This window comes from Amia ocellicauda, chromosome 12 (genome assembly GCF_036373705.1).
Source record: "Amia ocellicauda isolate fAmiCal2 chromosome 12, fAmiCal2.hap1, whole genome shotgun sequence".
In the NCBI taxonomy this organism is placed as follows: Eukaryota; Metazoa; Chordata; class Actinopteri; order Amiiformes; family Amiidae; genus Amia; species Amia ocellicauda.
Window position 1 is genome coordinate 10,074,197 of NC_089861.1, and position 26,651 is coordinate 10,100,847.

General features: G+C 42.5%; 1 protein-coding gene across 2 annotated transcripts in view; it reads right to left on the minus strand.

The window, feature by feature from the left end:
- Window positions 1–476: 476 nt before the first annotated feature.
- Window positions 477–26,651, minus strand: part of cfap99 (cilia and flagella associated protein 99) — a 43,578-nt gene continuing 17,403 nt past the window's right edge. For both annotated transcript variants that reach the window (XM_066718304.1, XM_066718305.1), the window contains 10 exons: window positions 17,080–17,160; window positions 13,934–14,002; window positions 13,018–13,104; window positions 10,803–10,891; window positions 9,706–9,910; window positions 7,866–8,007; window positions 3,290–3,441; window positions 2,574–2,779; window positions 1,855–2,032; window positions 477–1,126 (listed from right to left, as the gene is read on the minus strand). In XM_066718304.1, coding sequence (XP_066574401.1) covers window positions 929–1,126; window positions 1,855–2,032; window positions 2,574–2,779; window positions 3,290–3,441; window positions 7,866–8,007; window positions 9,706–9,910; window positions 10,803–10,891; window positions 13,018–13,104; window positions 13,934–14,002; window positions 17,080–17,160 — 1,407 coding nt within the window. In that variant the 3' untranslated portion in view covers window positions 477–928. The remainder of the gene's footprint in view (window positions 1,127–1,854; window positions 2,033–2,573; window positions 2,780–3,289; window positions 3,442–7,865; window positions 8,008–9,705; window positions 9,911–10,802; window positions 10,892–13,017; window positions 13,105–13,933; window positions 14,003–17,079; window positions 17,161–26,651) is intronic.

Below are 26,651 nucleotides of genomic sequence, written 5' to 3' on the forward strand. Positions count from 1 at the left end.
TATATTATTCTACACTCACTACACTTAGCCCTAGTTCAAATCAGTACTGTGCCCTACCCACTAATCACAATTTGCAATCCTGTACATTATTGTGTTTTGGTTTATAACTTGTGTAGTGGCTTTAAACCATACATTAAACTGTGTTACTTGTCTGTAGGTCAAAGTTTGGATTTGGTCCAGTCCGTAGTGTATAAAGGTTTCTATTATTCTGGGTATATTCTCTTTACTGAAGACGTCTGTAAGATTTCAAAACTAATTAGGAATATGTATGTCTCAGAAATAAGAAGTCTGCTTATTATCGTACCAGATGTGGCAGGGTGCTTCTGAGAAAGCCTGTTAATGAATAAAGCTGACTTGCTACGAAGAAGCAACAAGGACAAACTCACAGTTAAGCAACATCAAAGGGCCTGCACACGATAAGAAGCGCTGAAGTCATGCTATGTGCTTAGAAATAGAAATAACGAACTGAAACAAAATATGCAGATGCTGATTTATTACTTCATTGGGATTGGCAAAGAACAGGAAAAGGCATACAATCCTTACTGGGAATGTGGAGGCCCAGTTTATCTTCTTTCTTAACCCATGTTGGTCTAGTTGTCGGTTTCTTTCCAGCCCTGTGTGTCAAGATGTTCTCATATTTATGTTGGTGATCTGCAAGCTCACAATACATTGTACACCTGCTGGGTTACTTTATATACCAGGGGTCTCAAATTCAATAACCATTGACTGACACAGATAATGAGAACAAAACAACAACAGTTTCACCATTTCTTATGTACGTGGTTACAGAAATAAACAGTAGTAAAAAAACAAAAGCCCAACCTGTTTTGTTTCATGTTTATTTTATTCTTCAGAAGCACTACTTTGTTTTTGAAATAAATAAAGTACCTCATGAAGTTGGTGTGTGTGTACTGGCCAGGGCCTGGGGCTAGTGTGAGTGTGGGGGGGCATTATGTGAACCCACTGAGCGAGCCAGTGAGGCAGGCAGTGGAGGCCCGATGCGCTGGGCCTGGTAAGAGGCCAGTCGGAGCTCCGTCTCTCTGGACACCGGGCCGGGCTGTGTCAGCAGAACCTGCCGCTCCAAACTGCGCTCCAGCTCTGTCCAGTCCACCTCCTCTAAGGACTGCTACCCTTGCAACAGGGGAAAACAGTTACTGGCAGGACCCATTGTCTGCATCATCACATTTTATTATAGAAAAAAAGCAACAAAACAACAATATGAATACAACCTATTCAAAACCTTTATTAGTATTAAGATACTGTGTGGTTTGAGTGCTATATCAGGTTCTGCTGGGCCTATATTTCGTAATGACTGGCCTATGAATCAGAAATTCTTCAAAGGTGAGCCTGTGTGACATCACAGCTCACACCACCCCCCCTGAAACTACTTTCACTGCCTTCCTCTGCCTGCACTGCCTCTCTCCCTGCACTAGGGGAGTTAACATTGGGTGTGGCATCTCCATACAGTCTCCTTGCATAGACAACTAGAAACAACTGAAAGAAACTTAGCATTAGATATTTTTCACTCTAAAATGATCTCAGGAATGTGATAAAGCAGTGAAACAACGCACAGTGCTAAATATGAATAAGGAAAACAGTGGTCATTGTTCTTATTTTTAGGCACTAGGTGGAAGCATTGTACAGTGTATGAAACATGCTTTCCTACCGGTCTTTGCCAGTACTGTGTGTTCCTATCAACAAGTGTAATCGAGTCCTCACTGAAATGCAAGGAACTCCTAATTGTTCTAGCCTGTCATCAGCCCTGTCAATTTGTATTCTTGTTCGGGTTGAAGTTGTAGATTGTGTGTTAGGAACAGGTATTGTACTGTGCTCTAGGCCGGGTGTGCACTTTACCTTCCTGTCTTTCCAGGGTCGGTGAGACTGTGCTGTGCCCTTGCCCGTCTTCATCTTCAGGCTCTCCTCCTGCCTCCGTCTCTCCTGGCGCTTCTCCTCCAGCTTCCTCTGCAGCTCGACCACACGCTCGTCCTTTATAGTGCCTTTCTGGGCCAGAGACTTGGCCTTCTTCTCCTTCCTGTTGATGTTTTTACACGTGCAGAGGGGTTATGTGGCAGAAATATATCTGTCCTGAAAATGCCTTAGTCCCATGCCGAGGTCAACAAATGATTTGTTTAGCAATAATGCCTTTAACTTAAAAAGGTGTAGGTTACTAATGCCCTTACACAGATCTCCATACAAAACTGTAGGAAAGTCGCCAGAAGATACTGTACTGTATCATATTCTACACAGTGATTTCATACAGTGTTTTGGTGGCCCTATATTATGATCTTTAACTAACTTTCAATTCCTGTATGAAGAACAGATTGGGTCAATGTTACAGAGTCAATAGAGTGCCCCATCCAAATTGACTACAGTCTGGAGGGTGGTCTCCTGAGCGAGATCTAATTGGCTGATTCACCAGCCAATGAAAACCCAGTATGTAACCTCATTCTCATGCTGGCCAATCAGCCAGCCAGACCTGGTCCAGGGGACAACACTCCAGTCTGGAGGTCAGCCTTTCTGCCCCGTCACGTGGTGTGATTATGCAGTCAGAGCGTGTCTCTCTGGGTTATGACCTGAGGGTGGCAGCCCGGGCCAGGGCAGCCCTGTGCAGGGCGATGTGGTCCAGTTGGTCCAGCAGTAGCTGCTCCTTGGTGCGTTTTTCCTCCAGGATCTTGTCCCTCCTCTCCTCCTCCTCCTGCTGCTCTGCCTCCCTCAGCCGAGCCAGCCTCTCACGTAGCTCCAGCAAAGACATCTCCCCCAGCAGAGCATAGCCCCCGGTCTGCAGAGCAAACACACACACACACTTCCAGATTTAACCCAAGTCTGGACCGAATCCATAGCATGCTGAAACGCTATCTTTGATTGATCTGTTTAAATGTGATCCATCTTTCTCTGCAATAATTCAGACTCCACCTTCTGAGATTAATCACAACGGTGTCGACTCAGGAATGAAAATAGGAGTGCCGGTGAGTAACAGGTGATGTTTAAGGGAACAGAAATATAAATCCTTGATCCAATGATCTTAATCTGACGTTATTGTAAGATGTTTCATTGTATGAAAGTGACTGCATTTACGAATAAAAACGTATACTAACCTAGACTATATGAGTCAAAGTGCTGCTTCCACACATTCAGTCTAGGACTCCCAATTTTTTTTTAAGTAGAGTAGTTGTATGTTGTTTAATGCACCAAAGAGTACAAAAATAATCCTTAAATGTAGTTTGCATTCATTTACACAGCCCCTGTGAGGAAGCACTGGTGACCCACCGGCGGAAAGATGTGCACTTGCCTCGGTCAGGTCCACAAACTTGTGTCGGATAGGTGGCACGGCCTCGAGCGCGCGGATCTCGCGGATCAGCTCGAACTTCCTGCTGAGCTCAGCCTGGGCCTCCTCCAGGGCCTGGCGCAGCATCTCATGACTCTGCTCCGACACCTCCTGCACTGAGACACACACGACCGCCCCGCGTTACCTCACAAACCACACTTGCCTGGCCACAAAGCAGCACAATCAAACCGCCAAAGCGTCCTGTGCAGTTTCAAGGATGTGTGGAGTCCTTTAAATGTTCCTTATTGGTTTTAGGGATCACCTACCATGTGCTTGAGTGCCTGAGACATGCAAAGCCTGTAGGTCACTGTTCAATTATTACTTTATACATTATTTCATACATTTAGTGAAGCAGGTGTTTGGATTCAGAGATCATTTGGAATTAACAACTGAAAACCCTTCAGCTTTCGGGGACCAGAGTTCCCATTTTTCAACGAGCCTCCTTGCTTAATTGGTCCATAAAAAACAATTTAGGAAAAACAAACTGCTTTGGGCTCACTATTACCTGGGTCAATAGGGGTCAGATTTTCTCTGTGGGCAAACTGTGGATTCATCTCCAGTGTCATTTGTTTAGTAAGAGGTGAGCACTTACTTATGTCTCTATATGTATTGGCATTCTGAAGCCCCACTTTTAATGATTAATACAGAAAGTCTGTCCCTATTGAAGTGTCACTGATGTTACTCCACTTACCACTTTGCATGTTTTCCTTTTTAAAAATCTGACTATGTTAAAACTCCCCCCTTTAAGAAGATCAAGCCTAAATGTCAGGTTGTGATGTGTTTAGCTCCCTGCTGTTAAACCCCCTGTAGCTGTAATCTAAATGAGGCCTGTCATTATTACTGCAGCTTCAGAGCACGCTTGCCAGCACGCTTGCCAGCCCCCTGTGCCTGCTGTGTGAGGCTTTGTGAGGCTGTGCTCGACAGGGGGGAGCCTGCCAGTCTGCCCACTGCCTGGCTGGGACTGGCTCCATTCACTTCCCATACTGATAATAACAGATTACTAAATATGCCATCAGAGGCTGCTGACAGTTTTGGAAATCAGTCTCCCATCCCTGTGGGTTTGTGCATTCAGTCAAGCAAAAACATATTTTTCCCCATCAAAGCCAAATGCAGATACACCTTTCAATTACTACAAATAATAAAGAGATGCCTTATAGGAATCTCAGTTCCATATTAGTCTATGGGAGGTATAAAATAGTCCATTAACATTCTGTGTACTGTCCTTCAGAAAAGACTGCCACTGGATAGCAGAGAAAGCTGGGACATAGTTCAGTTTTGACAGCTTCACTAACAAGCTGTTGTAACTGACATCAGTAGAAATATTTGTTCTGAAGAGTGGAACAGCAAAAACTCACTGTCCCTCATCTGAGACATGACAAGTCCCATTTTCAGTGACGACAATGTTGAATTCATTTAGTCTGTATTGCACTATGCTTACAAACTGTGGTGGCTCAGGAAAATAGCTTTAAATGGCAGCTCTACATTTTGGTTACACAAGAAATACATTTTGATGTCAAACTGTCAATGTTGTTCTTCACTGTGGGAGGAGAGCATTGGTGAAGCATAACCAAAACGTGGATGGTCTTGTTTTGATCAGTAGACTGCCTGGTTCCAGAATACGTCAATTGTCAATATTTTCTGAGATTTTATATTCCTATTCAGACCAAGTATCCCCCCACCCCCATTTCAGAATGCATACAGCATCAATTTTTCACATCAGAGAATGCTTCACATCGTTAGAAAGCTGAGTCTCAGCTTTCATGAGATACCAAACACTTGGTAAACAACACAACAGTGAAGAGTGCACATGGGATTAAAGAGAAGTACACAGACCTGGTGCCCTTTTAAGGGTACCAGAGGGATTTGTCAGTTTAACGGGTTAAATTTTGTTAAACCAAATGCTTCCATGATTTATTTTTATCTCCAATTGTTTATTTGTGCTATGCTTTAATTTCAGAGTACACTGAGATATTAAACTGTGTAAATTTCAATAAAAATTTGAAAAATTGAGGCGTTCTAAAACTTTTGATTGATAGTGTATATAAAGCTGTGATTAATTCACACTCTTCATTTCAATCTATGTATCAATCCAGACACAGAACGGATCTAATCAGTCGCTGGATGAAAAAATAATTTAAAAGGCTACGCTATAGATCCAATAGTAAAATAAGTTAAAAAGAAATGTTAAACTTTACTTATTATTCCTTAAAACTATGAATGCTCCAATCTTAAACACAAAAGACATTGTCATATTTGACATTTAGCAGCATATTTGTATGCCTCAATTTCTGATGTGCAATTTTATTTGAAAATGGGGATTGTATCCAGTGGCAGAGATGAGACTTTCAAGTCAGAGAGTTGTTGTGGATCATAGAATCAAACAACTTTGTACAGATATAAGGGTCAATAAGTAACAACTGCAACACTCACACCAAAGATTCTCTGCCCCAAACTATGAAAAACATTAAATAAACAGGGAAAGTTTATAAATGATGCAAGATATTATAACCAAACTCACAGGAAGCAGTTAAATTCATGATTTGCGTAAAATCCATAAAATCTGTAAAATCGAGATGGTAAATGCTTAGACTGTACCTCATGAAGTATATATTACAGCTCTGCAAATCACGGCTTTGATGTGGAGCGTCCTTTGATATCTCCAGGATAGAGACTGACGCGTTACCTGCTGTGCTGAAAACAGCCACATATTTTATTTAAAAGCCTTATTGGTGCTTATGTTAAATAATCCCCATTTCACCTCATTTGATGCTACTCTGGACACAGCTCCGGCGAGGGAGAGCTCTGTCCCTGACGGCTCAGATAAGAGCAGTGCGTGCGTCAGAGCAGGGCAGCTCAGCAAGGAGAGTGAACAACAAGCTGGCTATCAGGAACCCTGTCCTAGAAAATAACCTCCTGTAAATGACAGATGCAGACGGGTAACCGATTTTATCACTGGTGCCAAACTGGTGGCACTGAGCTAATACACACTAATAGGAATACACAGAGGTCTGCTGCAGTTTGCAAGTTCGTTACTGACTGTTATACAGTCCTGCAGTCTGAGTATTGCTCATGGTGCGTCTTGATCGCACTTTCACATCTGAATGGAAGTGCAGCAGGACATTCATCTGTTATTACTGCACCAATCGATACTGAGGAGTTTCTAACATGGCCTAATAGCTGAAAAGGAGTAAGGATTGCATTTATTATACTAGGCCTAAATAAGAAGTATGTAGCCGAGCTCTTTTGGTGGACAGAGAACTGGTACAGCCCTGAATAGGTACACCACTGACTCGCAGGCACCTAGCCAGGGAGAGGGGAGATGTTTATATACTATTCTAGCAAACTCACTTCTTAATTCTTCAGTGCCTGCTATTGGTTTCTTAGGGATTGACAGTTAGCCTTGTGGTTTAGGCAGGGGGGGCACAACTTCAGTCCTAGATGGTCACTATCCATTAAAGGAAAACACACACAGTAACCAAAAATGTGACTTTATGTGTTGCTATAGTGTATTAGTACGATGTATAACACTTTTCCAGATCAATTCTATCATACAAGCAACTTTTAAAACTTTAAAATGTAAAACTTATTAAGACAACCAAGTGAAAGTATTACTTAATCCTTGATATTAATTATAGTTTTCATAGACATGAAGAACTGTTGCTGTGTTCATTGGGGGAATAGTAAAGACTCCATTCCAACAACAAGGGAAAATATCAGCAATCTGCAGCGATCACTTTGACCCTAGTGCCTTCCAACATTGACATCTCTAGACTCATGCCACTCACCTATGCTAGTTTGTATCAATAGGACATTCACTGTAAAGTATGTTACAGCATGTGATTTTCGATATCATATGTCTTTGAAAGGTGAATAGTAACTTGTCTTTTGTATAAAAGGGATCGTTTAAAAATAAATGCCATCACAAATCTCCAACCTGAGGTGACTGCAATACCTACTAAAATCTATAATGATCATACTTTTTGATTTCGTAACAATGACTCAAGTTGCCGCAGGGATTACAAATCTGGTGATTTTGTCATTTCTCCGCTATCCAGGAAGTTATGACACAACAACCTGAAAATAATGTAGGGAAAGAGCCAGGTGTGAAAGGGTTGTGAAATGGGTCAACAGCGAGTTGAACTAGGGACGTTTAGATTTCTGGTGGAATGAAAACCTGAAAACTTGTACAGCTCTGGATTAAAACTTAAAAATGGTTAAACACTGAGGAATTTCCTTGGTGTTATTTCCTGTCATGAAAGTTTGGGTCCTATATATATATCTTGATTCTACTTACATAGTTCATTAGCTTGGCAAATAGCTTGAAATGAAGCAACCATAACAACAACAACAGCAAAATATATATCACCCAACATAAATGACTTTAAAGGGGACTTGGAAAGAAATTGAAGCAGGGAAAAAACAGTAACTGTAAAAGACACCTTAACACTTGCCCTGGTGTTCAGCCTTGAGCTGCACAGACATGGATATTGAGTACAGTGAGCGGGGGAAGCATGGGGCAGCAGAGGAGTGTGGCTGTTACCTATGCGCTGTTTGTACTCCTGCAACCGCATCTTGGCCACCTTGGTGTTCTTATGTCCCTCCACCACCTGCTCCACCAGCTCCCTCATCTCCTTCTCCTCCTCCAGGCGTTGTTCTGCATAGCGGCGCATCAGCTCGGCAGTCTGTGGGAGTAAACACAGCCCGAGAGGGTCAGTATCGGAGCCGCCAGGCCGCCAGACATGCCCAAACAAAGCCGTTCGCCGTGCCCGTCCCTGGCCTCCTGCCTTTCTTTTTTCCAAATCAAAGTTCTGTCGCTTCCCCCTGTTTCATGCTCTTCACGTTTGTACACTTTTCAAGTCAGCACCCACACTGGTGGTGCAAATCCTACGATGCTCTTCTAATGGGGCTAAGCGCAGAGTCTCAAATCTCAAATCAAGCTACGTACATTCAGATTAGGATATTGTAAAGAAATCTGCTTGAGGTTAAGACAAGTGCAGTGTATACACTGGCTCTCAAAAGTATTCACCCCCCATGTGTGGCTTTGGCTGTATGTTTGGGGTCACTGTCCTGCTGGAAGAGAAATCTTCTCCCAAGTCCCAGGTCTCTTGCAGACTTCAGCAGGTTTTCTTCCAGGATGTCTCTGTACTTTGCTGCATCCATTTTGCCCTCTGTCTTTACAAGGTTTCCAGGCCCTGACACAGAGAAGCATCCCCACAGCATGACGTTGCCATTCAATTATTTTCTGTTTTGTATTTGTAATTAATTTAGAACAATTTGCAGATTATATTTTTCACTTTGACATTATGGATATGTTCTGTGTTGATCAGTGGCAAAAACTCCTGATGAAATCCATTCTGATTTCATGTTGTAACACAATGAAATGTGGAAAAGTCCAAGGGGGGTGAACGGGGAGTGCTGTTGGGGTCTTGGATTATGATTTTGGTAAGAAATGATACTGAAACTTTATTTAGTCTTGAAATTGAAAGGAGAACAAGAAACTGAACAGTAGAAAATCTGGACTTAATAACAAAGTGGAAGCTGCGAGTGTCTCTGCCCCATACTGGCAGCACTGGGATTGCTGGAACACTGAGTATCTTATCTGTGCAGGTGGAGGAAGATTTCATTTTAAAGAGGTGCTCCTTTACTCATTGAAATCAGCCTGGCTCTGTCACCCTGCAGTTCCACTTAGAGCTCTCAGCTATCTGCAGTTATTTTCCATGATTGGCACATCTGAAGACACTAAAGCGATGAGGAAAAATGAGAATACAGGCCTTTAAACACTATTTTTATTCTTAATGGGACAGGTAATATGAGGGAACAATGTAATATATGGACAAAATAAACTCTTTGGTGTTTGAGATTTTACAGACTTTAGAAGTTTTTAGCACAAGTAAACATTTCCAATTAATTTTTTATGAACACATTTTACTGTCAATTTGTCCTTGAATTCCTTTTTTTCTATTCTGCAGAGGAAAAGGATTCACAATAATCTAAACATCAATAGATGTTTGAAGGGATGACAGAAGAATATTGTAGATATTCAGATTTTGTATTCTGTAGGATTAACACAGAAGAGGATACATTGTTTAGATTCTTTTGATTCTATGAGGGAACGCAAACCAAATTGAATTAAAAAAGGAGAAGAAAAAAACAGCTAGTAACAAGTTTTGAATCACACAAAAATTGAAATGCTTATCAATTATACAGCCTGTTGGATTTCCAGAGCTTTAATGATGCCATGCTTAAAGATAAGGACTCAATTTTGCAGCGACCTGAGGCTCACAGATTAAGCAGAGGGAGCACAGTATGTAGCGTGTTTCTAGTGATGGTGAAGTTCTGTACAGTGTGTCTGTGTGAGAGGCTGGAGCTGCGGCCCTTACCTCCTGCTTCTTGAGGTGAGCCCTGGCCTGGTTGCGCTGCATGATCCTGTGTCGGGCCAGCACGGCCTCCTCGTGGCTGATCCTGCCCGCCAAACGCCGTCGCTCCAGCTCTGCCAGCTCCTGCTGCAGGTCCCGCTCCCTCATCTCCTGTTGCCACCGCAGGAAGCGCCCCGAATCCCCGGCACCCTCGGTCAACTGCTCCATCCTGGTCACAGTGAGGAAACATCTCAGCATCGTGGCACACACCCTCTCACAGCGAGGGAGAGAGAAAGTGCCACCCTACTTCGAGCTAGGTCTATGAGAGTGGCTCTCCAATGATGAAGGGGCTCATGCCACCCCCTATCACCCAGGTGGGAACGCCCCTGTGAATAGAGTGATCACACTCTCAGTTACTCCAAGACCTGTCCTTGACCACATCCCAGCATGCCTTTGGGTTTTCCTTCTACTGCACTATATCCTTGATGAGAGCTTTTATTTTAAGACTAATTCCAGCTCTTAAGAAGATAATTTAGCATTGCCAGAAAAAATAATATATGATTAACCCTGCAGCAAGAGCTGAGTTTCAAAACTTCTCTTATTTAGATGAGTCGAAGCAGTGTCCACATCAAAAGTTTATTTCTGAAGGACAGACTGAGCAGAATTTTGCCTGATCATTGTCTTGGCATCAAGCAAGGACTGGGGTTTCAAGAACAGATACACAAAACAACAAAAGCTAATTCAGCAAATAGTTCAATTACATCCCAGAAAGTGAGGCTGGAACAAATCTGAAAACATTGGACCAGAATTGGAAAACACTGCACTGAAAGAAGCCCCCCTATACCCTTGCCATGCAAAAAAAAGAAAAAGATATGCGTTCTCTGTGAATTTTCTTTAATCCTACTTCTCCCACAGGCATGGGGACAATTCATGTGCAAATTGCTTTGCTGATTCCTGAGATTAGTATGCAATCCTATTTCGTTTTAATTCTGCAATAAATGACTAGAAATGCGTAGCCCACAGAAAATGTATATGAGCATAATTGAAATGATTTAATGGAGTTTGATCGAGTGCATGTGTGATCTGCTGCCTAAGAAAACATTTAATAAGCAAAGACATACCTGCGCAGCTCCTCCTCCACTTTGCGGCTGTAGAGGGCGCCCTCTCTCAGGATGGTTGTGTTGTTCAGCCTGATTGGCACATGGTCTGTCTGTCCAACACACAGGGACCAACGTCACTCACACTTCCTGAATGCTAAACATTGCTAGAAAAATACAGTAGAGGAGGAATAGGTGCAAATCCTCCTTCAACTCCCAGATGACCCCCGGCTGGTGTTAATTGAATGCATCGCTTCACACTCAGCTAGAAACCTTCTTCACAAATTCATGATTTCAAAGTCGAGTTAATTAGAAAGGCCGATCTCGGGGGATGGCTGCTGAGATTAGGGTGCCACACTCGAGAACCCAATCAACGTTATTGTAGATTTCGCATCTACAGAGAGGCAAAGAAAGGCTGTTTGGGGTTGTTTTGTTTCAGGAGTCAGCTCTGAAATCTCTCTCTGATCTGTTGGACTACAGCTGTAGGAAAACAAATGTGATGAATTTAAAAATAATGTCAGTCCTCCGGTCTGAGAATCCCTGCAGCCCCCAAAGACCCCTGAGACTTTGACACCATCCTCACAGCCCCCTGGGACCAGTGATCTGCTCTTCTTGTGTGGGGTGCAATGGGAACAGTGTGGGTCTCTGTCTCAGATATAAGGACATGACAGCAGCTTGGGTAAAGGTCATCAAAGAGAAACAGAATTGATTGCAAGGGCAGCACTCAGTAATCTGTAGAGGACTTGTATGTGCATCTGCCAGGCTCTTAGGTCAGTTTTTGGGAGTGGTGGGAAATCTAAACCAAGGAATAAAGTACAAAATACTTGGGAGTTTCTGAAGAGACATAACATTAATAAACAAACAAACAAATTAATAAATGTTCCCTTGAAACAGTCAGCAGAGAGAGTAGGAGAATCACTTTGGCAGGAGACTCGGGGCCTTTGGTTATCAAGCACATCAACAAGAGGTAAAGTGAGGCAAAGAGATGGATCTGACAGAGACAACAGTAAAGGGCAATCAGGGAGGATCACCGAGATTGACAGCTGCCAAATGAAGGAGCACCTCGCCCCAGAAGGGGAATAATCCAGTTTTGGAACAGAATGCACGTACAATCCGCTTCAAGCTCTGTCTGAGGCCAATTTACTATGTACGGGTGTTTTTGTGACCACACCATTTTGTGCTTAGTGTTGTATCACTGTTTGGCATCACACCTGGCTGCTTATTGCAAATCTCTCTTATATGACCCCTCTGTACTGAAAACTGTCCCAAATCAACTCTCACTTTAGTGGTCAGTCCAGTTTACAGACAAAGATAGACAAATCAAAATAGACTTCAATAATAAACCTTCAAGGACAGCAGACAGCTGGTGTTTTCTTACTTCTGAGCGAAGCGCAATGAAAACAGTGAAGCAATGCTCCCAGAGTCCTTCACAGCCTTCTACAGAGTTTAAAATTGACAAATATTGTGAAGGTTAATCTTGAGAGTGGGGCCTGGAGACATAAAACAAGAGGAATACCTCGTGTCACAGTCCATTTGACATGGCAGGTTAAAAACTCGACCTTTCATAAGCTGCGCAACGACTTCACAGGTTAGTGCACAAATCGCTCCGACCACAGCAGACCTCATCCTTGGGAAAGGGCATTTCTGCACTCTCATCCTCTCAGACACCCGAACACATCTTTTCCTTTTTTACGATTCCTCTCTCTCAAATAATCTAACACCAAGACGCAAAGCAGTTACAGTGTCAGTTCTCGCGGGAGACGGCTGTGCAAGACGCGAAGGCCTTCGAGCAGCGAAATCTGCTCAGGCACCTGATTAGGACTGTCCCGAGTGAGACGGGATGAGACGGGAGGGCACTTCAGCACAGGGGGAGAGGCGGGGGGGGAGAGGAGCCCAGAGCGGGGTTACGAGGGCGATAGCGGCGTCCCAGAAACAGCTCTGAGGGAGAGGGAGAGATAGATGGCCAGGCTGGGCACGGTGTAATGAAATGTAATGTCTTTATCTGGAGAATTGATTACTGTGTGTTTTTTTAACAGGACGCTGTTAATAAACATAATATGGGCAAAATGTATCAGAATCATGGTAACCCAGGGTGAGAAAGTGCTACAGAAGCTCAAAGAAGGGTGTGATGAAGCTGCACAGTGCATACAATCCTAAGATGATCGTTCTTCTGCTTGATATTGTTTCTTCTTCTTATTTCTTGTGATATTTCTTGTTATTATAGTCTTTCATGGCTTACCGTGGACGTTGCTGGAATCCCGGAGGAGTACTTTGCATCAAATTTCAGCATCGCCTCTCTCTCTTCAATGATCTGAGAGACCACTTGCTGTAAGACACCACAATCATCGGATGAGTCTCAGCTGTGAAAAGTCGTAACGGGCACAGAGAAGTCACAGAAGAAATTAAACGGTAAACAGAAGCACGATTAATTGGTTGGAGTTTTAATTAGGCAGAAAACGCGTGGCACCGTAAAATATGTACGGAGCGAAAAAGACAACTCTTTGCAGCTGAATAAATCCAAAACAAACCCCAGCAAAAAAACCGAACATATTTTTTGTTAAAATAATGGAAACTTAAAGTTCCCTTCATATTATTATTCATTAAAATAAATCATGTGCCTCAATAAAAACAATATTCTAGAGCTGTTTCTACATTAAGTGTTTTTGAAAAGAGAAGCCAATTCTGCTAATAGTGCAATTCGGGCAGTTCAGGATGGTAAATACTGTGGTTATGGCATCAATCTTACTGATATTTAATTGCTTTGGATGGTTTTAATGGTGGTGCCATTTACAGAATGCAGCTTTGTAGTTTTCCTGTACGTGAGGGACAGTATCGCTGCCAGAGTAGAGCGCTACAGTCCGATACTAATCCACTGTTTCAGATTCATCATAGCTGTCGTGTGCTACTGGTTTGTTAAGGGAGATTTGGCACACGTCAATGAAACATCATTTTGACAGATGTCTCTAAAGCAGGGGCGTCGATGCAATAATACATTATAGCAATAAAAACACAACTGGTCTGAACTGTAAGTGCATCCATTATTTCTTATATCCACCTCCTAATGTGTCCTTTCAACAGGAACATAAATTGTTCCTACTTTAGTGAAAAAAAAATTAAAAAGAACAAAAGAAAACCAATAATAAGTTGTATCTTACCTTGGTATGCCCTGATTTCTCTGGATTGGCACATCTGAGCTGCCCAGTGTTTGCTTCTAACAAAACTGTCTGGGAAAATAAATAAATACACACACACATATACAAAATATAAAGTGCATGCCTGACAGGGGTTAAACATTTTGTAAAGCACTATCATTATGTTGTGATAGGCAGGGTATTTCAACAGAGACATTATAAACACTACAAACAAAAAGGCACATTTCCAACCAACTCTGATGCACTTGCATGTTGCATGGTGCATGTTGCTGTAAATCCAGTTTCCCCATCACCATTGACAATGCTGGGGGGTTTCCATAGCGAGACATGAATGTTTTTACTTCCCTCTTCCTTATTGCCTGTCCCCTGGTCTTTCAAAGGCCCGGTAAAAGAGCAGTGTGAGTCAATGTACACTTTCATAGAATGGTACTTAAAGTTCAGCAACATGAATGAAGTTCCCCGAGGTGTGTTTACACTACAACACCATTCAGGCCCAGAGCCGCTTTGACATTCAGAGTTCACAGCTCATTACTGTAAACAGGGCTTCGGAATCACAGAAGAGGAACTTTACACCTGCATGATTATGCAATTTGCCAACAAGACACAACAAGCCTATAAAATACAGCACAGTAACTGGGATTTTACGTTCAAATCAAAACATTCGGATTTGTGCTTTATTGAAATGTATATGCTAAAACTTAATCTGTTCCTTCTCTAAATACCAAACTGTGCTGCAGGAGAACTTTTCACCTAAACTAGTGAGAGTTTTTAAAAAAATACTTATTTCATCATCATTTTTGTGCAATATGTTACTGATCCTACTTTGTTTCTCGACTGTGTCACTACCGCTGCTTAAGCAAAAACTGTATGATTTCTTTCAATAGTGAACATCCTCAAATCCAAGGAAAAATCCCTAGCCCAAAATAAAAGAAAAAAGAACATCTTTTACATTTTTATCTGGTGCGTTGAACTCCTCTAGTTACTTCAACAGACCTTTACACAGCGCCCACACACTCAGAAGCAACCATAACCCCGGCAATATTTACACAAATTTAAAAGTTTGTTATAAAGAGCAAGACAAAAGGAGCTGACACCAGAGATATGTTTGTGCATTCTCACACATCTCAGATACAGTGAGGGAAAAAAGTATTTGATCCCCTGCTGATTTTGTATGTTTTCCCACTGACAAAGAAATGATCAGTCTATAATTTTAATGGTAGGTGTATTTTAACAGTGAGAGACAGAATAACAGCAAACAAATCCAGAAAAACGCATTTCAAAAAAGTTATAAATTGATTTGCATGTTAATGAGGAAAATAAGTATTTGATCCCTTATCAATCAGCAAGATTTCTGGCTCCCAGGTGTCTTTTATACAGGTAACGAGCTGAGATTAGGAGCACTCTCTTAAAGGGAGTGCTCCTAATCTCAGCTCGTTACCTGTATAAAAGACACCTGTCCACAGAAGCAATCAATCAATCAGATTCCAAACTCTCCACCATGGCCAAGACCAAAGAGCTGTCCAAGGATGTCAGGGACAAGATTGTAGACCCACACAAGGCTGGAATGGGCTACAAGACCATCGCCAAGCAGCTTGGTGAGAAGGTGACAACAGTTGGTGCAATTATTCGCAAATGGAAGAAACACAAAATAACTGTCAGTCTCCCTCGGTCTGGGGCTCCATGCAAGATCTCACCTCGTGGAGTTTCAATGATCATGAGAACGGAACTACACGGGAGGATCTTGTTAATGATCTCAAGGCAGCTGGGACCATAGTCACCAAGAAAACAATTGGTAACACACTACGCCGTGAAGGACTGAAATCCTGCAGCGCCCGCAAGGTCCCCCTGCTCAAGAAAGCACAGTACAGGCCCGTCTGAAGTTTGCCAATGAACATCTGAATGATTCAGAGGAGAACTGGGTGAAAGTGTTGTGGTCAGATGAGACCAAAATCGAGCTCTTTGGCATCAACTCAACTCGCCGTGTTTGGAGGAAGAGGAATGACCCCAAGAACACCATCCCCACCGTCAAACATGGAGGTGGAAACATTATGCTTTGGGGGTGTTTTTCTGCTAAGGGGACAGGACAACTGCACCGCATCAAAGGGACGATGGACGGGGCCATGTACTGTCAAATCTTGGGTGAGAACCTCCTTCCCTCAGCCAGGGCATTGAAAATGGGTCGTGGATGGGTTTTCCAGCATGACAATGACCCAAAACACACAGCCAAGGCAACAAAGGAGTGGCTCAAGAAGAAGCACATTAAGGTCCTGGAGTGGCCTAGCCAGTCTCCAGACCTTAATCCCATAGACAATCTGTGGAGGGAGCTGAAGGTTCGAGTTGCCAAACGTCAGCCTCGAAACCTTAATGACTTGGAGAGGATCTGCAAAGAGGAGTGGGACAAAATCCCTCCTGAGATGTGTGCAAACCTGGTGGCCAACTACAAGAAACGTCTGACCTCTGTGATTGCCAACAAGGGTTGTGCCACCAAGTACTAAGTTGAAGGAGTCAAATACTTATTTACCTCATTAACATGCAAATCAATTGATAACTTTTTTGAAATGCATTTTTCTGGATTTTTTTGTTGTTATTCTGTCTCTCACTGTTAAAATACACCTACCATTAAAATTATAGACTGATCATTTCTTTGTCAGTGGGCAAACGTACAAAATCAGCAGGGGATCAAATACATTTTTCACTGTAAGCGATCATCTTGGTGTCTTTTATTTCCCTCTCCCTCCTGCTGTGAGGTTATTTACTGGCAGCCCGAGTGACTAATTTGCCGGTGTAAACATGCCACCACAGTGTAGGAGCAGCAGCAGCCTCCGCCACAGAAAGGGACCGCGAGACACGCTTCTATTCAGACACTGATTGGGTCGCCCAATGCACTGCCTCGTTTTCCATGCAGATGAGACTGATTTTTAAAAAGGGCTCAATCGGATTCAGGAAAGGTTACGTTTCAGCTGCATGAAGCACCAGCAGGGGTCTATGACAAACACTAGAGATTCAGTTAAGTGGGAGACTTGAAATCCTGGTAGTCTGACTGGGGTAAACAAACAATACCCAACCCCTGAATAAATAAAGACCAAAAATGCACACAGTTAAAAATCCATGACAAACCATCACTCCCACCTCCCACACACTGCACTCACCTCAGCCTTCTGCCGGTTCTTCAGTTTCACCTCGTCCAGGAGCTGCTTCTCTTTGGGAGGCCTGTAGGTGCTGGCGGGAACCTGAAACCGAGGAAAGCAAGCTCAGCTCTGATCTGGCCTTAAAAAACCTAAAGCAGGGTGAATGGTACAGCCAGGAAGAACCAAGATGCTTCCTAAGAGTTGGTCTTGAACCCTGAGCATTGGTCACCAGGGCGTGGTGAATAGACAGCATGAGTGTATAACGATCATTGATGGCATCAACCGGACACATTTAGGATGAACCATCTATGTGAAATTGTGGGGATAAGACAAACCCATGACTTCACCTAGACAGCATTTCCATGAGGGGGCTAGAGTAAGGCATGTATGGTAAGTATTAGAGAGGTGACAGGCATGGTGTTGACTTCTGAAAAGAAGCCATTCATTTCACAGAAGGGATTACATTTAAGGGACAGCAGATAAGAACATAAGAAAGTTTACAAATGAGAGGAGGCCATTCGACCCATCGTGCTCGTTTGGTGTCCATTAATAACTAAGTGATCCAAGGATCCTATCCAGTCTATTTTTAAATGTTCCCAAATTTTCAGCTTCAACCACATCACTGGGGAGTTTGTTCCAGATTGTGACGCCTCTCTGTGTGAAGAAGTGTCTCCTGTTTTCTGTCTTGAATGCCTTGAAGCCCAATTTCCATTTGTGTCCCCGGGTGCGTGTGTCCCTGCTGATCTGGAAAAGCTCCTCTGGTTTGATGTGGTCGATATCTTTCATGATTTTGAAGACTTGGATCAAGTCCCCACGTAGTCTCCTCTGTTCCAGGGTGAAAAGGTTCAGTTCATCAGTCTCTCAGTAGGACATTCCCTTCAGACCTGGAATAAGTCTGGTTGCTCTCCTCTGAACTGCCTCTAGAGCAGCGATATCTTTCTTGAAGTGTGGAGCCCAGACCTGCACACAGTATCCAGATGAGCTCTAACTAGTGCATTGTACAGTCTGAACATCACTGCCCTTGTTCTCAATTCTACACTTTTGACAATATACCCTAACATTGTGTTTGCCTTTTTTATTGGGAACCGGGACAGAGCTGCTGGGAACATTCTTCCAAAATATGGGATGGTGTTGCCTGTTGGAAGGAACGTTGTTTGATGGAGAGAAACTGCTTGGTGTGGCCTCATTTGACATGATGGGGGATCTAATTATGTAGTGCTGTACGATAAAGGAATTAGTCATGGACTGACATTTAAACAAATGGTGAAAAAAACTTTCTGGTTGAGAAAGTGCAACAATGGGATGTCTTTGTGGCAACTGACAATTGAATGAACAAAGACGAACATGAAAAGAAACTTGTTCCAGAGGTAGGAGCAGACAGCTGACGCACACTCACAAACACACATGACTGAGCTGTGCTTGCTGTTTTGGGCTAAGGCGAAAGGCTTGCATGACGTCTCCTCTACCACATGCCGGATGTGTTTAACGAGTGCTGACCACGGTGCAGATATTCCTCCCTGATCCAGATTTACAGCTTAAACTCTCCAGGTTTCAGCACTATTTCACCTAATGAACTGCAGTTCATCTCTCTAAAGCTGTTCCTTTTAGACAAGCTGTCAGAGGAGATGTCTGCTAATACAGTGCAAAGCCACAGTTTATTTAAAGGACTTGACTTTGGGCCCCATTCCAGCTCATGGGGAACTGGATTGTCTGTTTATACCTCACCAATCAGGAATACTAATTAAGGGTTTCTATTTTCACATTTGGTTTAGGACCTTTTCCCTTTTTTTTTCCCCTTTTCCTTTTTATTAACAGTTCATTTGTAATTTGTAATCTGGTGTTTGGAAAGGGAAGCTGGTCTCTTATACCTATTTCTTTCTGAAGTTTAATCTCATGTCCAAACACACACACACACAGAGCTAGATGAACAAACAGAGATTTACGAGTGGTCTTCACATCTTCTGCTAATAAAGTTGGACATAATTTCTAATTTCTTTTTGGAGGGAAATAATTGCAAAGGTGACCTACCATACTTGACTATTTATGCAGCTTGGGGAAAAACTGACACTCAGGAGAGCAGCCCTTGTAATGTCTGAAGATGGCTGCGGTTAATGATATGCAGATGTGCCCCATTATACAGGTCAAAGGCCATCCGAATGAGAAACTTATATGGTCAACATTAAAAATAAGGGGCGGTAAAGACACATTTATGTCAAGGGCATGTTTTAATATGGATTAGGGAGAAAAACATTTGGAATAATTCATTTTTATAATACAATATACATTCCAGGCACACAAGTCATTTAAAATAAATAAATAATATATATATATATATATATATATATATATATATATATATATATTGACTCGTACACACACCAGGGGTATTAAATCAAAGGAGAAAGAAAATAATTTCAGAAGCTAGTTAATAATTAGTTGGCACTTCAATTAAGCGTCTGAAAGGGTAATTTATTAAAATCATTACATTAAACATGCCTTAAAAAATTAATTAAACATGAATAATAAATGCTGTAATGACTGTCCAGTAATAAACTGCAAATGGGAATTCTAGACACACATCGTGAAAGGAAAAAAAAGGAAATTTGCAAAAGCATTTATATGATCACTTAGTCTGAGTAGCTCCTCGGTCAGTGCTCAACCTCTTTAATTTTGCTTTGGATGTGAGTAGAGTCTATAGCCAGTTAAAGAATTGGCAGCATTTCACATTGTATTTCTTCTGACTGTTGTAGGAATCCCAATTTCTTTCATAATGACTCAGAGAAGCCAATTTCAGGGCAGATGCTTTTGGTGTGAGATTTAAAAATAATAGCGCTTGAATAACTCACTGCTGCTTCAAAGACACATCTTCCCCCAGTCTGGATGAGCGCTGCCACTCAAAGCAAAAGTGCAAAAGATGCCGGGCTCTGATTGACAGCTCAAGTGTCTGGACCCAGGAATAACAGCAAGGCCTTCTGCTGCAGAGAGGTGTCAGAGAACCTGAGCAGGGACAGCACTGCAGCATTTTAAAGATGACTTTACATGACACAAAAATGATATTGGATAGCAAGAACACTTAGCAAGTACAATACTTTTATTGAGTCACTATAAAGTAGGCCACATTATATCTATTAAACTAGGGGTGGCCAACTCCAGCCCTCAAGGGCTACAGTACTGCTGGTTGTATAGGTCTCTATAAATCATTGTCTGCTTGAGACCCAAAGAAAGGGCTAAATAGACCTATTGCAGCAAATAATTAGTCCCAAAATTTGAAAAGAAAACTAGAAAAGCTATGGCCCTGGAGAGATGAAGTTGTCTACTCTGGCACTAGGAAATTGATTTATTTGTTGTTGAGTTTGTCTCACTGCACTTTGCAGTATAAAACGGTTTTAAAATGGCAAGGGTTGCGTTTTCAATTAAGAAACGCCCTGTCTCGGATAAAACACTGAAATGTTGGGGACTTGCCACACGCAGTGGGAGAAACAGGCCTTTCAGAGCTCCACTTGTCTTGTACAGGGGGGCCCAACTCCCATCCTTGAGGGCTGTATGATCTTAGTTGAGTGGAGACTTACATAGTGTAATTAATTATTTTCTTAAGCGAGACAAACTTTACCTCCCTCCCAGGGCATAAGCAGTTCAAGATTGAAAGTGCGAAATAAAACCAACTGGACTGAGGTCTTGAAGGAACGCACAGAAGGAACTGCAGTGAAATGACAAGTTGTTTAGCATAGACACGGTGCAGAGAATAAACAACTGCAATCATAAGCAACTGTCTATGTAGAAGGTAGATTTTGAGACATGCTATACTACATTTCCCTTGAAATGAATAAGTAAAAAAAAATTAAAAAATGCAATTTGCTCTTCCTTATTGCACAATCTCTGCTGCTGGAAAATGATAGAGGGTAATTAATCAAATCTGGACAGCAAAGCTCTTAGGGAACAGTCTGCAGGTGCTTCGTCAATCAGAGATCTCCGAAAGAGCACTTCTCCGATCGCAGTTACGCTAGCGATGCTTAGACATCCTCTCCGTTTTAACTCCTTGGTATGCCCAATTTCCTGCTGCAGCCCTAACTGCCATCCTGGACGCTCTCTCACCTCCTCAAACTTGACTTCTCCAAATCTGGTGTCCTCTTCTTCTACCCCCTTCCAATGACTGATCGACCTCCGTTTGCCGACTCCATCACCCAGCTAATCACCAAAAGCAGAACTGCATCTTCTCCAACAAGCCTGTATTGCCTCCTCTACATCCGCTCAGACTGTACGTCCTACAGTTATCTCCTGCCTCCTGGTGTTTTACTGCTCTCCACTACTACACTTGTACTACTTCTGCTACACTACACACATTTGTGGTACTACTTAGACATGACTTCACAATCATTTTCCATTCTATATATGACCCTGAAAGTAATCTTGGAGGCAGACAGTTCAGAAAATAAATAAATATGTAACAATCATTTTCCTTTTGGTTGTTTTTAAGTTTTAAAACACTCCAACAAACAGCAGGGAAGTGCACCTCATAAAACAACAGGATCCTTGGATTGTCTCCAAGAACAACACAGAGGCAGGCAAGCCCAGAAGAAAAGATAATCAGCTGTTTTTAAAATGAATTACTTTAGACTGCCAGTTATAGGAATGGGATTATTAAAATCTTTAGGGTTAACATATATATATATACACTCACCTAAAGGATTATTAGGAACACCTGTTCAATTTCTCATTAATGCAATTATCTAACCAACCAATCACATGGCAGTTGCTTCAATGCATTTAGGGGTGTGGTCCTGGTCAAGACAATCTCCTGAACTCCAAACTGAATGTCTGAATGGGAAAGAAAGGTGATTTAAGCAATTTTGAGCGTGGCATGGTTGTTGGTGCCAGACGGGCCGGTCTGAGTATTTCACAATCTGCTCAGTTACTGGGATTTTCACGCACAACCATTTCTAGGGTTTACAAAGAATGGTGTGAAAAGGGAAAAACATCCAGTATGCGGCAGTCCTGTGGGCGAAAATGCCTTGTTGATGCTAGAGGTCAGAGGAGAATAGGCCGACTGATTCAAGCTGATAGAAGAGCAACTTTGACTGAAATAAGCACTCGTTACAACCGAGGTATGCAGCAAAGCATTTGTGAAGCCACAACACATACAACCTTGAGGCGGATGGGCTACAACAGCAGAAGACCCCACCGGGTACCACTCATCTCCACTACAAATAGGAAAAAGAGGCTACAATTTGCACAAGCTCACCAAAATTGGACAGTTGAAGACTGGAAAAATGTTGCCTGGTCTGATGAGTCTCGATTTCTGTTGAGACATTCAGATGGTAGAGTCAGAATTTGGCGTAAACAGAATGAGAACATGGATCCATCATGCCTTGTTACCACTGTGCAGGCTGGTGGTGGTGGTGTAATGGTGTGGGGGATGTTTTCTTGGCACACTTTAGGCCCCTTAGTGCCAATTGGGCATCGTTTAAATGCCACGGCCTACCTGAGCATTGTTTCTGACCATGTCCATCCCTTTATGACCACCATGTACCCATCCTCTGATGGCTACTTCCAGCAGGATAATGCACCATGTCACAAAGGTCGAATCATTTCAAATTGGTTTCTTGAACATGACAATGAGTTCACTGTACTAAACTGGCCCCCACAGTCACCAGATCTCAACCCAATAGAGCATCTTTGGGATGTGGTGGAATGGGAGCTTCATGCCCTGGATGTGCATCCCACAAATCTCCATCAACTGCAAGATGCTATCCTATCAATATGGGCCAACATTTCTAAAGAATGCTTTCAGCACCTTGTTGAATCAATGCCACGTAGAATTAAGGCAGTTCTGAAGGCGAAAGGGGGTCAAACACAGTATTAGTATGGTGTTCCTAATAATCCTTTAGGTGAGTGTATATATATAATACATATTTATGCAACATTCTTCATTTTCTTCCCACCCCACCAAAAATTGAATTTGGAGAATAAAAAGCGGTCTGAACGAGTTTGATAAGAATTCACTATTGTACAGCTATCTGCACTAGCTCAGGGGATTTCGCAGAGTAAAAAAAGTACAGTTTTCAGAATGCTGAGCCTGCAAATTAAGTTACTCTCTAAAATTCTCTATGTTCTTACACAGTGCTGAACAACCGAAATCCAAACACATCGTTCTTAAGGGCTGGGTCTGAGTCGCACTGTAAAAATACATTAAATATACAAATTAAAATAAAGTCAGTAAAGTCAGCCCATTAACTGCAAGTTCATTTCTTTCTTCTCTCCAAGTTCTACAACAATCTGCGCTCTCAACGATAACCTTCAGACTAGAATGCAGTTCAAGGAGCACAGGAGACCTACAGAGCATCAACCAAGGACAAGCATTGCATCTTTAGGAGAAGTCAACTAGTGCACAGCTTTAGGAAGACTGAGTGTGGAAGAGTATGCTGGGTAATTATTATCTATGCTGATACAACGATGCATGCAACTAATGGCTAAGTGCTAATTAGATTGCCCTCCCCTTTAGCATCTGCTATTTGTTTAATAAAGTGTGAAATCCTATTACTGTGCCTGACTGCAAGGGGAAGGAAACACCCATGATGAGCTAGAGTAATGCAGAGGTCACTTCACAACTCCCAATTTGAATTGCACGTTCAGTCCTACCAGCGCTGCTACAAACGTGGTTTTATTACGAATTCAAGTGAAAGGACTTTTAAGGCCATGATACACTATGAAATTTCAGAGTGCATCATGGCTTTTACGATGACAAAAGTCAGCAGATAATGATTCAGAAGATTCTGTTTACAATGTGAGACCCCTCCCTCAACAACTCCAAGTTTAAATCCTTCCTTACTAGTGCCCCACTTTCTTATAACTTGTATTACTTATGCAATCTGTCCATATCAAATGCAATCATGCATATACATCTTCTAGAACATAAAACACCACTAAGATACTTACTTAACCATGAGGAATTGGCCATGAGATTGTTAGGGGAAAAAGTTCAATGGAAGCATGACACAATGTCCAATGTTATCAGCTGGACAAAATACTATGTGAGACGAAGTGCCAGTCTTGTACAGATCATACTAGCAATGTGACCATCCCCAGCTGCCTGACCTTAACCTCATTGAAATGCTGTCATATGATATATTCATGTGAAAAGACTGCTGTAAAATGCCAGCAAAAGATTATCAGCGTACAGAAGTCAAAATGACACAATGGCCAGCACAGAACAGAAAGTACAGATTGGAAAACAGATGTCGCTGTTGTAATAGATTGTCATCAGCATTGTGGGAATGCCAAGAATCAATGAACAAAAGGAGCACCCTTAGATACTTAGCAAAAAGTGCAGAACACAAATCCAGAAGTTCACCAGACACCACGCGGGGACACGAGTGGAGGCTGATAAAAAACAAAAACTAGAAAACCCCTTATCGGACAGAGAGAATTATTCATGCATGAAATACATTCGCTTGTTGGGCGGAGTTCTCCTCGTCAGAGTTTCTCATGTGGTTTCAAACACAGCTGTGAAAGTCCATAGTGATGACTCCCATTCATCCACACTGCTTTTGTACACCACAGATGTTAACTCATACTTTTGTACCCTTGTTATACACTCACCTAAAGGATTATTAGGAACACCATACTAATACTGTGTTTGACCCCCTTTCGCCTTCAGAACTGCCTTAATTCTACGTGGCATTGATTCAACAAGGTGCCGAAAGCATTCTTTAGAAATGTTGGCACATATTGATAGGATAGCATCTTGCAGTTGATGGAGATTTGTGGGATGCACATCCAGGGCACGAAGCTCCCGTTCCACCACATCCCAAAGATGCTCTATTGGGTTGAGATCTGGTGACTGTGGGGGCCAGTTTAGTACAGTGAACTCATTGTCATGTTCAAGAAACCAATTTGAAATGATTCGACCTTTGTGACATGGTGCATTATCCTGCAGCAGAGGATGGGTACATGGTGGTCATAAAGGGAAGGACCTTGGCTTTTAAACGATGCCCAATTGGCACTAAGGGTGTGCCAAGAAAACATCCCCCACACCATTACACCACCACCACCAGCCTGCACAGTGGTAACAAGGCATGATGGATCCATGTTCTCATTCTGTTTATGCCAAATTCTCACTCTACCATCTGAATGTCTCAACAGAAATCGAGACTCATCAGACCAGGCAACATTTTTCCAGTCTTCAACTGTCCAATTTTGGTGAGCTTGTGCAAATTGTAGCCTCTTTTTCCTATTTGTAGTGGAGATGAGTGGTACCCGGTGGGGTCTTCTGCTGTTGTAGCCCATCCGCCTCAAGGTTGTATGTGTTGTGGCTTCACAAATGCTTTGCTGCATACCTCGGTTGTAACGAGTGGTTATTTCAGTCAAAGTTGCTCTTCTATCAGCTTGAATCAGTCGGCCCATTCTCCTCTGACCTCTAGCATCAACAAGGCATTTTCGCCCACAGGACTGCCGCACACTGGATGTTTTTCCCTTTTCACACCATTCTTTGTAAACCCTAGAAATGGTTGTGCGTGAAAATCCCAGTAACTGAGCAGATTGTGAAATACTTAGACCGGCCCGTCTGGCACCAACAACCATGCCACGCTCAAAATTGCTTAAATCACCTTTCTTTCCCATTCAGACATTCAGTTTGGAGTTCAGGAGATTGTCTTGACCAGGACCACACCCCAAATGCATTGAAGCAACTGCCATGTGATTGGTTGGTTAGATAATTGCATTCATGAGAAATTGAACAGGTGTTCCTAATAATCCTTTAGGTGAGTGTATATATATATACAGTGAGGGAAAAAAGTATTTGATCCCCTGCTGATTTTGTACGTTTGCCCACTGACAAAGAAATTATCAGTCTATAATTTTAATGGTAGGTGTATTTTAACAGTGAAAGACAGAATAACAACAAAAAAATCCAGAAAAACGCATTTCAAAAAAGTTATGAATTGATTTGCATGTTAATGAGGGAAATAAGTATTTGATCCTTGTATAAAAGACACCTGTCCACAGAAGCAATCAATCAATCAGATTCCAAACTCTCCACCATGGCCAAGACCAAAGAGCTGTCCAAGGATGTCAGGGACAAGATTTGTCACTGTATATATTATGTTAGCCAGATTCTGTTTTTTTCCCCTCCTGTCCTCTGCTGGCTGCACATATTGAGACAGGATTGTGGGAGTACTCAGGGCTCGGTTGTACATACGCTTGGGCTAATCTGACCCAGCTGGAGCTCAGTGTTAACGTGCTCTACTGCATCTCTGGCTTGCGTGGAGAGTGATGCCGCTGGTGTGCTTTTATCTAACTTACAGCTGGGCACCACCCAGCCTGCCTGCCAGCCCCCCTGTAGATACTGGAGAGCTGGCAGAGCACACTGTACCCGCCTGCAGGCCACTCAGCACGACGAGATGGAAAACTCTGACTGAATGAGGAGTGTGAAATTAAGCACAGGTCATTTCCCAAGCACTCTTCCCTCTTTGCGCTTGTTTGGAGTGTGCTCTACCCCAACCCCTGGTGCACTAGTAAAGCAAAACATTGCCACATGGGGTGATGCACATCAGAGTCTGACAGCGCATTGAGCTGAGGCAGCACTCTCACTCCCTTAG